The sequence below is a fragment of the Fundulus heteroclitus genome, unplaced genomic scaffold (assembly GCF_011125445.2).
Source record: "Fundulus heteroclitus isolate FHET01 unplaced genomic scaffold, MU-UCD_Fhet_4.1 scaffold_52, whole genome shotgun sequence".
NCBI lineage: Eukaryota > Metazoa > Chordata > Actinopteri > Cyprinodontiformes > Fundulidae > Fundulus > Fundulus heteroclitus.
In genome coordinates, this window is record NW_023396945.1 from 1,409,323 (window position 1) to 1,422,949 (window position 13,627).

Consider the following 13,627-nt stretch of genomic DNA (forward strand, 5'->3'; position numbering starts at 1 on the left):
AGCAAGTTTCTGGAGACAAGAGGAAAAGTGAGTCATGTCGCGTCCTCGTTTCCAAGGATGGACCAAAAATGTTCCTAGACCGACAAAGTAAAAAGTAACTCCCTGAAGAATGCAAGAACGTGTAAACTTTTGTTTTTCTGAGGCAAACATGCTAAAATGAACTGCAATGACTTACAGCAATCCCTCTTCTGCTGTAGTCGGACGACTTTAGCAGATTAGTTTCATTAAAATATTGCTTTAGTTTGTTGTTAGGCAGGTGAAAAAAACTAGCAAACAAAAACAATACGCAAAATAAAATGATTTATTTATCTTTTGTTTCTGCGTGAGAAAAATAAAGCGTGGACCTCACCGCTCTGAGCGCTTCACAGAAAAGCTGTTTAAAGAGAGACGGGACTTTAGTTACTAATGAGGTGCCCTGATTGCACTGCATTTTATTGTATAAAACACACTGAAGTTTGTGGTTGGACCAGAACAAAAGTTTTTTTTTAAAAAGGGCTCAGGGGGTGTGAATACTTTTTCCAGGCACCATAGGTGCTTAGAACTAAACTGAGAAACAGTCTTATTTGAATGGGGGAAAAATAAACCAAGAAGCTTAAATACTCTGGAACAAGTTCAATTAAGAATTTCATCCCCAGTTTAAACTCTGCGCGGATTCTCCGGTTTTACCAAGTTACCTAACATCTTATATGCAGCTGTTACTCTTGGTTGTCGTTTTCTTTAAAAAATGAAACTGATGAACAGTGCACAGAGGAACAGCGGACACAATTGCTCTTTCCTTTGACAAACCTAAACACAGAAAAGCAAAACATGAAACTCTCTCCATGGGAATAACGGTGTGTCTAAAAAACACGCAGCATGCAAAATGAAGAAAACCACACTCAAAAGAGGCTGAAAAAAAACACACAAATGTTCACTTCCTTCCACACATCAAAGAGAGCTATTATTCATGCAACCGTCACACAAATTTCACACACATGTAAACATACATGCAAAGCACATGTATGACACCAGAAGCACACAGAGGTAGTCTGGGATTAGACGGTCACTCAGTGGCATATTTTATCTGCAGATCTGTACCCCGTGCAGCTATTTCTCTCTTCGTTACACGTCGGTAGCGGCTTTCCCAGCCTGAAGGGATGCCTAGACTTTCATTACGTGGTCTACCTAAAGTTTGCAGAGATTTGTTTTAGAACCAAAAGGTTGCTTGAGTCCGACTTATTCTGCACGGCTGCAGTTTATCAGCATCAAGCTAAACTAGAAAAGACAGAGGGCCCGGTCAGCCTCCCTCACTCACCGTGTGGCACTCAATGAATCTTTGATCAACACGCTTCCTTATGAGGACATTTTCCTCCACCTTTCACTTTCCAAAAACGGTTTTACATTTTTTCAGACACCTTGGGCTGCGCGGTTCAGAGCGCCGTTACCTTGCGACAGTAAAGTCCTGGGTTTGAATCCCGGACTGGGGTCTTTCTGCATGGAGTTTGCATGTTCTCCCTGTGCATGCGTGGGTTCTCTCCGGGTACTCCGGCTTCCTCCCACAGTCCAAAAACATGAATTAGGTTGACTGGTCTCTCTAAATGGCCCTGAGGTGAGTGTGTGTGCGCGGCTGTCTGTCCTGCGTACCTCCGTGTTGCCCTGTGATCGTCTGGTGACCCGTCCAGGGTGTGCCCTGCCCCTCGCCCAGTGAGAATAGACTAAACAGAAGCGTTTTCTCATGGAGACAATAGTTGTCCAAAACTGGATTTGCCTGGATAGTAGTAAATTCAAATCCTCTCGAGTCACATCATACCGATCCATCTAATCACGAGAAGCTTTCAAAGTCGCGCCTCGTCTACACAGTTGTTCAGAAAACAGCCGAGGGCCCACAGCTGATTGGCTGGACTGGCATGGCGTTAAGGTGGGTTTAAGTGAAACGAGCACGATTGACAAGACTACATGAAAGGAAACACGGGACAAGAAATAATGAACATTTCACTGCAACAAAAAGCAAAAGTCAGAATGTTATGGGCCCCTAATTGAAAGAAGGAAGGAAAAGAAATCCAAGTATTGGATAAAATGAGGAATAGAGAGAAAGATGAGGTCCAGAAGCAGCTGTGTAAGAGGCAGCGATCCTATTTCGCTTTCTTGGGCCGGGCCTTTGCTTCGAGTGCAAATCCCAGCATTCCTACCTCAGGGTTACACTTCGTCACGTCCTCTTCACCACGTCCTTCTCCGCCGGAGACGACGGGACGTGTGTCTCGTGAGGCCGGCTCAGGCATCGGGCTTTCTTCAACCTCGCCCTCAGAACCCGCGCTGCTCCCTCCAGCTCCGTGGAGATGGGCGACAGAGTCGGCAGCGGGGCTCGTCCTGCCGCTAAAAGGTCCGGCGTGGCGATCGGCATGGCCTTCGCTTTGATCCTGCGCAGCGGGGAGCTGCGATGGAGCAGCGGCGCCCACGGCTGACCTTTCGTCCCACAAGGAGTTGTCAGGCGACTCCGCCACGGACTCCTCCTGTCCCGACTCCCTCTGCTCGGGGATGGTGAGGAGAACGGCGCTTCTAGCTCTGGCCGCGGGGCGAACAATCACCTCTCCCTCCCCTTCGTCACTTGACTCTTCATCTGCAGAGCTGGAGGCGGGGGTAGCGTCCTCCGGAGGGTCGCCCGCAGGACGGCCTGACTCAGAAAGCTCCCCAAACCTCTCTTTTAACTCGGCAGCCACGCTCTTATAGGTGGATTTCACTTCCCTCTTCTCCACCTCTACCCAGAGTTTCTCGTAGCGGTTCTCCCACGGCGGTTCTCCCACGCCGAGCCTTTCTTCGGGGCGATCGTCGTCCCTCTCTGCGGCGTCAGAGCCTGCGTAGGCCGAGCTGCGCGAACTTAACCCGCGTCCGTCTACTGCGTCATCTTTCGCCTTTCATGGCACGGTTAGACAAAGGAAAAACAGAACAAAAAAAAAGACAAAAACGCAAAAAAAAAAAAAAAGGTTTTGACATAATATTCTCAACAATAAACAGACATACCCTAAAAACCACACGTTGAAAAACATATCAAAGGTGCAGTCAGCTGTCATAAATATGAAAGACAATCTTATTTGAGATAGGACAGTGTTTTTAAGTTCCAGAAAATGTGAATAAATGTTTTTCAACATTGTACAATCACTGTGATTAGTTCTTATGCATAATGCACAAGTAAATGTTTAACTGAGTAAAAGTATTGTTGAAATTTCACATACTTTTCTTAAAAACGCTGAGGTTATTCATAATATAATGTGTAAAAGTGAAATTAATTTATTTTAAAAATCAATAAGTCCACTTTTATTAGTTCTATTTAATCTTGCAATGAATTTACTCGTGTGGCCCTCTTGAGATCAGATTAAGCTGCAAGCGGCCCCTAAACCAAAATGAGTTTGACACTCCTGGTTTAGACCATTACCTTCAGGTTGCCATTGACTACACAACTACTCAACATTAATTGAGTAGTTGAAATCTTTATGACAAACACAAGTGTTCATCTATTTTAATCGATTTAAAGGTATTAATCCAAGGCTTGATTTCTAGGTTGGATATAAAGATATGCATGACATGGATATGCCTTAAAGAAGATGCCTAAAATGCATCAAAGAATCACTTTGATGCATTTTAGGCTAAACCAAAACAAACTAATGTATTATTTGTAAGTAGAGAATTTTTTTTTTTTACAACTAAAAGCATACAAATGTGACGTGGATATGGATTTAGTCCCCTAAATTTGATTATTTCTAAATGAAGTCCAGTGCAACTATCCTTTAGATTTTTACCTGAGTAGTAAGTAAAGTCCACCTGTCTGCATTTTAACCTCAGAATAAATACAGCTGTTCTGTCAACATAAACCAATAATCAATACATCTGATTACTCCTTTTAGCCCCTCATGCAGTTTCATTCATGTCGTGGTTGTTATATGCTCAGTGTTTAAACCTGAAATCTGTTACTTTCTGGTTAAATGAAGGTTCAAACCTCAAACGGCTGCAAAATGCAATTTTCTTATTCCTCACACTTGTCAATCACGCACTACACTTTCTCGGTCTATCCCATTAAATCCTACAGAATACACGGGAATTTTCAGCCTGGAACGTCACGAAATGTGGAGGGGTTCAGGGGGTGCAAATACTTTTGCAACACAAAGCAATGTCCATTTGGGACTTCCTGCCAGTAACCAAGTCTTTCGAGACTTTTGCACGGTGAGTTGCTTTAAACGCTACTAACCAAAACTGAGACATTTTGGTCCAGATATTTTAAACCAGTCGTCCTCAGCGTCTTAGAGCGGACAGAGGTCACAAAATGTTCACCCAAATGTGACTTGCTCTCGTATTTTGAGAATGAGGAAAGTTGAGCTGTTCTTCTTTTTCATTTTGTTTAATGGCAGATTGCAACCTTAACTTTAGGTGCATACGCCACCTACTGTACCGGAGTATGTAGCATAAGTTGAGCTGGAGACAAAACTGTGAATTTAGGTGGTAGAAGCAACTCTGTATCAACAAGTCTCACCTTTTCTTGCTGCTCTTCAGAATCCAGGCTACCTTTAGCGTGTCCTGCCATCAGCGAGAGCTCAGCCATACCTGGAGGAAGACAAAGTCGGCCATTGATCACTGGGCATGTCCAGACATGTCCAGCTACAGAAGCCCCAGTAAACCGTACCTGGTTCGACCGCTGCCGGGGGCTCGGGGACATTTTGCAGCTGATTGTCAGGAGGGGATGCTTCTTGGGCGCATCTAGTCGTTTCTTGCTCGCAGTCTGATTCTGGTTGGGACACAAAGCAATAGACAAACACTGTAGCATGAGTCTATATAATGTGTCGGACATTGTCGAGCATGCACACGCGCACACAAAAAGGTACCTTCTTGGCTGTCTGGTTGCTGAAGAATCGTCTTCCTCGCACGAGGTTGGGGCTGCGGAGCCGATTTGGAGGGTGTGCTGGGCTGGCTTGTGCCAGAGCTGAGGCTCCTCTGAGGGGTGGAGGGCGGGGGAAGAGCGGGCTCTTCTTTCTGTGCACTACCAGACGGGTTGCCATCTTCCTGAAACTCTTCAAACCCGAAGGAGGGCATCTTCCACCCAGGCAGGGTTCTCTTACTGACAGTACTGGCGGAATCCCAGTCTGAGCCGTCTGCGCCAGTAAAACCAGAAAACTCAAGTTACAGGAAAAAAAATGAAGCTGTTGTTCAGTTTATGTCAAGTTTTGACACCAGAGCTCTAAGCCTCCAGTGTCAACGCCTTGGTCAAAAGAGAGCCTAAAGCAGGGGCACTTCTACACTCTATAACGCTACAGTCTGAAGGGAAATACAACCTTATGCAGTTTGACTTCTCTAAACTCCGTTATTGACACTGACCTGCTTTTTTTGCTTCAAAAAGCGTCAGGATAGAAACAGAAATGAATGCAAAAGTCAGTGCCGCATGCAAAGAGCTTTTGATCAGTTCACACCAAAGCTGCACATTTACCCATCAGCCTCTGTGCCCCCCCCCCGTCTTGTTACTATGGGGACCAGAGCATTCAGCCGCTCTGCTCCCCAGCTCCCTCCTGATCTCCCTAACACAGACTCATTAACACGTTTCAAACCTAAACTCATGTTTAAAGTAGCCTAGACACTGTGATTGCAATTGTCTTATTTTGTACTTATTCTTACTGTGTATTGTGTCTGTTTTGCTGTTAAACTAGGTGACTTTGAGTCAAGAAAGGCGCCAACAAATAATGTATTATTATTATTATCATTATTATTATTATTATTATTATTATTATTATTATCAGTGGTGTCTCTGGCATGAGTTAAGTGGGGCCTATTTGCAGCAACAATTTTTTTGTGATGCATACAACCTGACAAACAAAAAATAGAATTGAACATACAACCTGTTAAATCAAACCTGTTAAATCAAACCTGTTAAATCAAACCATTTTATATAATGTAAATGTAATTTAATTTTTATACACAAAATTATAAATAAAGGGTCACTCCTATTAATTATAATAATCCTATAATTTATTGAACAGAAAAGATTCACATCAATCCTTCAATGAGCTAGCAAGGACACCCAACACTAGATTAATATTTGCTTTTAGTTTACATTTTCCTATGTTTTATTCCAACAGTTTTTTTTTTTTGTTTGTTTGTGTTTTTTTGCTGGCTTTAATTCCTTTTTAATCATGTAAAGCACTTTATTTGTGTAGCACGTTTCAGTACAAGAACAATGCAAACTCTCCATGCCTAGATGGTCACACACTTTCCTGGCAGAACGTAAACGTAACGTGTGCAATTCCACTATTTTGATTGGACGACCCGAGCCTGGGGCCACAGGATTTGTGCCCCATGGCTCTCTATTTCATTTGTCCGTTATTTAAACAAACGTTGGTGGGGCGGCACTTGGAGTCTTACGTTGTAACGGTATTAATAAAAACACACAGCCCTACCTTCCAGATCATCAACGTCGCCTACTCCGAGCTCTTCCATTATGTCGGCATCTTCTTTGGGTTTGCTGAAAACACTGAGCGGCTCCCGTTTTGGACTCTCCTTCTAGTCCCAGGGAAAGACACAGTTCTGTGACTGCAGCACAATGTCAGTCATGTTTGGGGGGCTCCATCGGTTTGACCTACCTTTATCTGTAGAGCGTTGCCTTCGTGAGCAAGGCTCCCTCGGTCGTCGCTACTGTTGCCTCCAGCTGAAAAAAGACAGGATGTGTGTGTGTGGGTGTGTTGTTTTTTTTTTAAAACTTCGACAACTAACAACTTCTCCTGTAAACGACAAGAAGACCCCTGGTGACGCAGGCTGTTAGGAGGATGTGAGAAGCATTCCCATGCAAATGAGCTGGAGGTTAGCACTAGGTGATGTGAACAGGTGTTTACGCATGGGCCATGCGAACGGATCTGTTCGGCTGGAGCAGCTTCAGCAACGGCGGAGATTAGTAGAGTTTGAACCACAACGTTGTTTTTCAACAAAAACAAGCCGCCTAGGATTAGATCCAGTCGCCTCATACTTTGCAGAAGTATCCGCCCCCATGAGCCTTTTCACATTTTTGCCGCGTTACGGCCACAGACCTCGGCGTGTTTCGCTGGGATTTTTATGCGATACGACAGAAACTACTGCATAACTGTGACGTGGTTGGAAACCCCTCCCCCCCGAGTCGATGCTTGGTAGAAAAACGTTGGTGTAGATTCTTAGTAAACCAGGACTAGATGATCCTGAATTTCAAACCCAAAATGCTTCTTCGTGTTCTAAACATGGCTTCAAAGTGCGAGGTTTCAGTCAAGGCGATCAGCTGAACTGAGCCGTTCAAGTCCCGAACGGGGATAACTGGGTCACATGACACGGAGGAGAGAAGATAGCAATCTGCATATTTAGGTTACCCATTTAGGTTAAGCTTTGAAAAAGAAAACACTGAACCGAGATGGGTTCAGGTTTCATCTTTCTGACACCAGTGTACGCCCGGCTTTTAACGCAGCCTTTGTGCGTCTCCCCACGTTATTCACACCTCAGAGGCGTGTGACCAAAACAAATAAATAAATAAACCCGTTGGGTGATATGCTGGGATCATCAAATTACAACGACCCAAACGTTGAACTGAATGGAGGGTAGTAGTGACTCGATCATGTGACCTAAATCACCTCATTAGCGACCTTAACGGCCTTATTAGAGCGACCGCTCTAACCGACAAGACAAGCCTGATCCTTCCCATCCATGTTTAGAACTGAAGAAGCCCTTCAGATGAAGAAAAAAAACCAAAAACAAGAACTTGGGTTTGTAGGAAAACCTTTTGTTTCAATTACAGCTGCAAGTCTTTTGGGATCTGTGTCTGCTACTACATGAGACTGAGACCTTTGGCCTTACTCCTTTGCAAAACGGCTCATGCTCATTCAGAATGGATGGATGGTGTCTCTCAACATCCATTTTCAAGTTTTGCATCAGATCCTCATTTGGCTTGACTGCTGCTTTGCAACGCATGAATATGCCTTTAATTAAGCCATACCAATCCAGCACTGTCCGTCTGGTTATGGTTGTTTTCCTGCAGGAAGGAGAACCTCCTCTCTTTGTGCAGCTTCGAACCGTTTTGTATTCCAGGATTGCTCTTCTTCTACATCTTTAGATTCCATTCATCTGATCAGCTTTTCTGTTCCTTTCTTAAAAAAACATTGTTTTTCTTCTTTCTTCTAATCTAACCACTGTGCCACAGAAGCCAGATGTGGGAAGTGCAGAACTATTAGCTGTCCTGTCTACGGATTCTGACACCTGAGCTGTGGATCTCAGCCGGTCCTCCAGCTCCGTTAATGATGTGCTTCTCTAATGAGTCAGTTTAGGGGAACGGCCAGGTCTTGATATACCCTTTAGTTTTTTGCAGCTTTTTTTTTTTTTTTTTAGAAACTGAATAAAATGATACTATGAAAGATGTGTTTAGCATGGAAATCTTATTTTGAAGCCTAATTCTGCTTCAAACATCTCCACCACCTTCTCCCTGACCTGACCGGAGTGTCCCTTTGTCTTCATGATGCCGTCTCTTCCACTAATGTTCTCTGAGAAAGCGCAGAGGCCATCAGCTGGATTCATACACGACACAGGCAGTCTCTGCTTACACGTTAGCTGGCTTCGAGCGGCACTGAATGGGTCGTCCCGGCTTTAGCTTTGGGACATCAGAGTAGAGTACGAATTTCAGATTTTTAGTTCTAAAAATCAAATTGAAAACCACGTGAGCTACGTTGTGTTTACCTGACCCTGGCCATATGGATTTCGCTCCGCCTAGCTCCACTTACATCCATCTGGGACCTCTCCATAGGAATTGCCTTTTTTGAAGGCTGGGCCTTCAAAAATCCTTGCATATGATTGGATAAGCCACTTGTCTGTCATCTTTATCGACGTGTTATTTCAACCACTCACACCAAAGCTAACCCGTGACGCTGTGAGAACGACGCAGGAAAACGTATTTTTTTTTTTAAATGTATTTGCGGCTCTAGAGGCACGCGTTTTATTGACAGTGAGCTGACAGGAAGAGGGGGAAAGACAGGCGGCAAAACGCCGCGGGTCGGAGTCGATCCCAGGCCGACCGCGTCGAGGACTAAAGGCCTCCTAATATTGTTCGCGCTAACCGCTCCGCCACGGGCGCCGCCTCTGCCCCGGAAAACAAAACTTGCCAAATCCGGTCGGGAGAAGGGCGAAAACATGGTTTCCACCAACAAAAGCCTTCAGAGCCGTTCTCTGATGTTCTTTTAATGAAACAATATTAGGTAGATTGGACAACACGGAAGAAATAGCAGCATCAATGCTAACGCTTCCTTCCTCGATGCGGGCCGCCATTGTTGTCTGAATGAAAACAGTCTCACGTCACGGTCGCTTCTCCACTACGTCACATCTAAGAAACTCCAGCCCTGCGTCCTGATTGGCTGGACAATAAAATTGGTTGGAGAAATCAATCTCTATGGGAGATGTCCCAGATGGATGTGAGTGAAGCTAGGCAGAGCGATATCAATCTGGCTAGGGTCAGGTTAACATTGTGTTTGGTGCGTCACCTAAAATCCCAGTGAAACGCAGCGAGGCATGTCGTAACGGGACAAAAACTGCTCGTCTGCGAGGCGCTGGAAGCTCTGAAAATACAGCCGTTATGACCAGCTGGCAGGATCAAGCAGGAAGAGCGAATGCTGCATGCGTCGCCCGATGTGATGATGGAGTGATGGTGAGGCGTGTGAGTAGCCGGGAGTGAAGACGGGCCTACCCTCGCCCTGGCTGCCTTGTGGCATGCCTGCACTCTTGCCAGGCTCTAGCTCTGCCATCCTACTGCCTCCTTTCCCTCTTAAAAAAGAAGGGATGTAAAACATGTCTACAAAAGAAAAGCAACAGCAAACTGTTGGAAGGTTTGGTTTAAAAGGGACACACTTTACATTCTGCATTTGTAACTCTAAGGACAATTGGACACTAGACAAACGTTCAGCGTTAAGACGCATGAATACTGTTCATCAAAGGGCAAGTTTCCTGTAACAATGAAGAGTTAAAGTCACGCTGTTTCTGCAGCATGGGATGTTGCCTGGAATGACTTGATTGCATTTAGAAGCAAAAAAAAAAACACGCTGAAACCATCGACAGAAACAATAAATAAAAATCTACATTTACTTTCTTTGAGTGGCTCTTCCACAGCAGATGTCTCCTCCAGATGTAGGCCATCCAGATCGTGCTCTTCTTTATGCGGTATGTTGGAAAGTTCAGAGTTTGACTGCAAATATATAGAAATCAGAATCCTTGAATTAAAATAAAAAGCCTTAGAAAAAACATAAATGATCATGAGTGGTTTGTCAACATCTTTATTTTCACCTCGGAGTCCCAGGAACTTTCTTCTTCCCCTTTCTCCAGACCCAGCTCTGACCTAAAATCTAAATGAAAATTGAAATTGATTACTTCCAAGTTCAAAACCATAGTTTTCATTTTCCACAAATACATAAAGAAGTGTGATTTGAATAGTTCAGCATCACATGAAGTGCATCGAGAGGGTCTTCCTGACATACATCAAGGACGCCATCCCTGCAGGCCTGGAAAGCCTGAAGTTTGCCTACAGGGAGAATCACTCTACAGACGATGCTGTCTCGTTAGCACTTCAATCAGCTCTGACTCATCTGCAGCATCCCAACACCTCTGTTAGGATGCTATTCAAGGACTTCAGCTCAACCTTCAACACAGTGCTCTTAGACATGCTGGCTCTGAAGCTCCACAACCAAGGGAAACACACATCTACCCTACTGATCCTCAACACTGGTACACCTCAGGTTTGTGTCCTCAGTCCTGCTCTCTTCACCCATAACTGCTCTGCTATCCACCCCACAAACATGGTTATGAAGTTTGCTGACGATACCACTGTGGTGGGTCTCATGTCCTACAATGATGAGAAACACTACATAGAGGAGGCCCGCAATCTGACACAGTGGTGCTCCAGGAATAAACTCATCCTGAACACCAGCAATACCAAGGTCATAAAGGACTACAGGAGGTCCAGAAGGACTGGACATGCTGCTCTCTGCATACAGGGGGAGCTGGTGGTGTGGATAGCATTGGCTTCCACATCTCCTCCAACCTCTCCTGGACTGTGAACACCTCCCAACCTGGTGAAAAAGGCCCAACAACAACTTTTCTTCCTCAGGAAACTGAAATGGACTGGACTTTCTACTAAGCTGTTAATAAACATTTATAGAGCTACAATAGAAAGCATTTTATGCCTCAGTGTAATAGTGTGGTATGGGAGCTGCACAGTGCAGGAGAGGAAGGACTTAGCACAAGTGGTGAGGAGAGCGCAGGGATTGTAGGATGACATCTACAAGATCTGGACTCAGTTTATGCTCCACGAGTCCAGAGAAGGCCCAGACGCTTTGCCACTGATCCCACCCAACCAGACAATGCTGTGTTTGACCCACTTCCATCAGGTAAATGCTTCAGAAACATTAATCAATAACAGCTTCTTTCCGAAAGCTGTAAGGTCTGTGGCCCCCTGCTGAGAGGCTTGTGGCCTGTTACGTGTTACAGTCCCACTGCTGGTAAAGCCTTGGCGAATGTATGTTTGGCGTATGAAGGAATCCATAAAGGGATGGATGGATAAAGGCTTGGTTGTATGGGCAGAGAAGTGATGGATGGACGTTTCACAAAGGGAGGACTAGATAAGTTCTTCGTACCTCTTTTTTTATCTTTACCAACTTCTGCGTCGTGAGCGGCTGAAGCTCCATCATGGAGCTCCCCACCATCCTCAGATAGGTTGTCCTCATCTGATGTGTCTCCTTCATCGTCTCCATTGAACTCTTGCTCCTCTTCCTCGTCGTTGTCACACTCATCTTCAGTGGAATTTTGTTCCTAATAAAAAGAAGATAAGAAGAAGCTCCTTTATTGTCCCACAAAGGGGAAATTCGGGCGTGACGGTGGCAGAAACACACACATTAAATTAGAAATCAAAAAACAAGCCAATCTGATTTTAAGTTAGTTCTGAAGCAACAGAGGATGAAAATACAGAGAAATAGAGAAAAATATAATGTGTTTCTGAGAAGTCAGTGAGCAAACAAAAAGGTACGCACTGGAGCCCCGCGTCAGGACTGGATCCCAAGCCCTGTATACAAGCTAGGACCCAAGGTTGGTGTAGGACGGAGAGCACAACTTAGGTTGGGAATAAAATTTAAGACTAGACACTGGAGAAAAATACGTTTTATAATGTAATAATGGAATCATTCAATTTAAAAACGATTCAAATAAAAAAAAAACAAGATAAATGGTAACTTAAAAGCTTTTCTGAATAACGATATGGTCAATTTCATCCAAAGATATGAGTCAAATCCTTCAGAACGCGGGCCCTGACACGGTTTGGTATCAATTCTGATTTATTTCATTTACTCTGCTCTTGTTCGACTGCAGTAAAACATTAAGTGGCATTCAGCCACGCAGTGACTGAATCAAGGGGGTCAAGACGGGTGGGATTGATCGCAAGTATCTGAGGATTCAAAAAGCAGTCCAGCGCAGGGCTCCAGTACGCACGAGGCCAAAATGAGCCAGCTGATGAAGATCAGGGCGGGAATAGCGTGTATACAAACCATCCTACTTTACGGCTGACAGCAAAACCTCCCTGCTTTACCTGAACTTCAGCCTCGTCAGCGCTTTTTAGCTCATGCCGTCTCGGGCTCGTGTTCTCGGATCGTTCAGGTGAGCTTAGGTCCACGTCGTCGATGTCCGTCTGGGGCAAGGCTTCGTCAGACGCCTCTATTTGGTTGCTGGGTGGGCTGGAAGAGACGGTTCCCCTCCTCAGCCCTCCGTCGCAGGGCTCTCCGGTTCTGGTAACACTCACCGTTTCATCTTCAAGCGGGGCGTACGATGTTAATCTAGCTTCGCTCTCGTCGACTGACTTCCCACCTACGTCTGCGCGTAGACCGGCCGGGCCATCCAGCAGTTTGACCGTCGCGCTGGCAAAGTCATACTGGAGCTTCTGATGCTTGCTGTCAGAATCCTCGCTCGACTCGTCGTCCTTGCTCCGGATTTCATCCACGGCCAGCTTGGCTCCCTGAGCCGGGGATTCCTCTTCGGCGTCGTAATGCCCATCGATAAGGGAACACGGTATCCCTTCGTCGTCGCCTCCCGTCTGAGCGCTGCATGTTTTGGTTTCTTCTGCTTCTCCCCTGTCTGCTGAGCGTCTGTGTTCAGGTGTCAGCGAAGGCGAGCTGGCACCTGGGCGCGGGGTCGTCGTTTGTTTCTCTAAGTCGTCACTTTCGTCGTCGTCGTCCCAACTGCTGCTGTCCCCCTCCTCGTTTCGGGACTCTTCATCCGTTCGCCAGGCAGAAGCTGCTGGCTCTCCGTCCTCGAGGATCTGTTTGTTCGTGCATTCGTACTCAAGCACCGACGCTAGAGCGGAAGGGCTCACGGGATTCTTTCTCGATATCGTCCTCTTCCTCTCCTTCTGAGGAGCATTTGTGCGTCTCTTTGGTCTCACCGTCTGTGTTGACAGCTGCTGGCGAGGCGGCGTCACGTTTAGCACCGGGGTCGGCTTGGTTATCGGCTTCAGAGGAATCCCAGTCGGACTCATGTGCAGTCACTCCGCCTGGCTTGTCTTCGGCCTGAGGAGAGACGCACCTCGTAGACGCTGGTACAGCAGATGAGGAATCCCTCTGGGTTTCAGGCTGCTCCT

General features: G+C 45.6%; 1 protein-coding gene across 14 annotated transcripts in view; it reads right to left on the reverse strand.

The window, feature by feature from the left end:
* Window positions 1-13,627, reverse strand: part of si:ch211-272n13.3 (ankyrin repeat domain-containing protein 26) — a 42,444-nt gene that overhangs the window by 22,767 nt on the left and 6,050 nt on the right. For 6 of the 14 annotated variants that reach the window (XM_036132534.1, XM_036132533.1, XM_036132531.1 and 3 more), the window contains 11 exons: window positions 11,640-11,814; window positions 10,294-10,352; window positions 10,096-10,195; window positions 9,701-9,805; window positions 6,597-6,661; window positions 6,414-6,516; window positions 5,341-5,352; window positions 4,851-5,117; window positions 4,652-4,753; window positions 4,502-4,572; window positions 2,169-2,888 (listed from right to left, as the gene is read on the reverse strand). In XM_036132534.1, the coding sequence (XP_035988427.1) occupies window positions 2,169-2,888; window positions 4,502-4,572; window positions 4,652-4,753; window positions 4,851-5,117; window positions 5,341-5,352; window positions 6,414-6,516; window positions 6,597-6,661; window positions 9,701-9,805; window positions 10,096-10,195; window positions 10,294-10,352; window positions 11,640-11,814 (1,779 nt within the window). Of the gene's footprint in view, window positions 1-2,168; window positions 2,889-4,501; window positions 4,573-4,651; window positions 4,754-4,850; window positions 5,118-5,340; window positions 5,353-6,413; window positions 6,517-6,596; window positions 6,662-9,700; window positions 9,806-10,095; window positions 10,196-10,293; window positions 10,353-11,639; window positions 11,815-12,583; window positions 13,619-13,627 lie in introns of those variants that run through there. The other 8 variants (XM_036132532.1, XM_036132527.1, XM_036132525.1 and 5 more) reach the window with 5 other exon arrangements.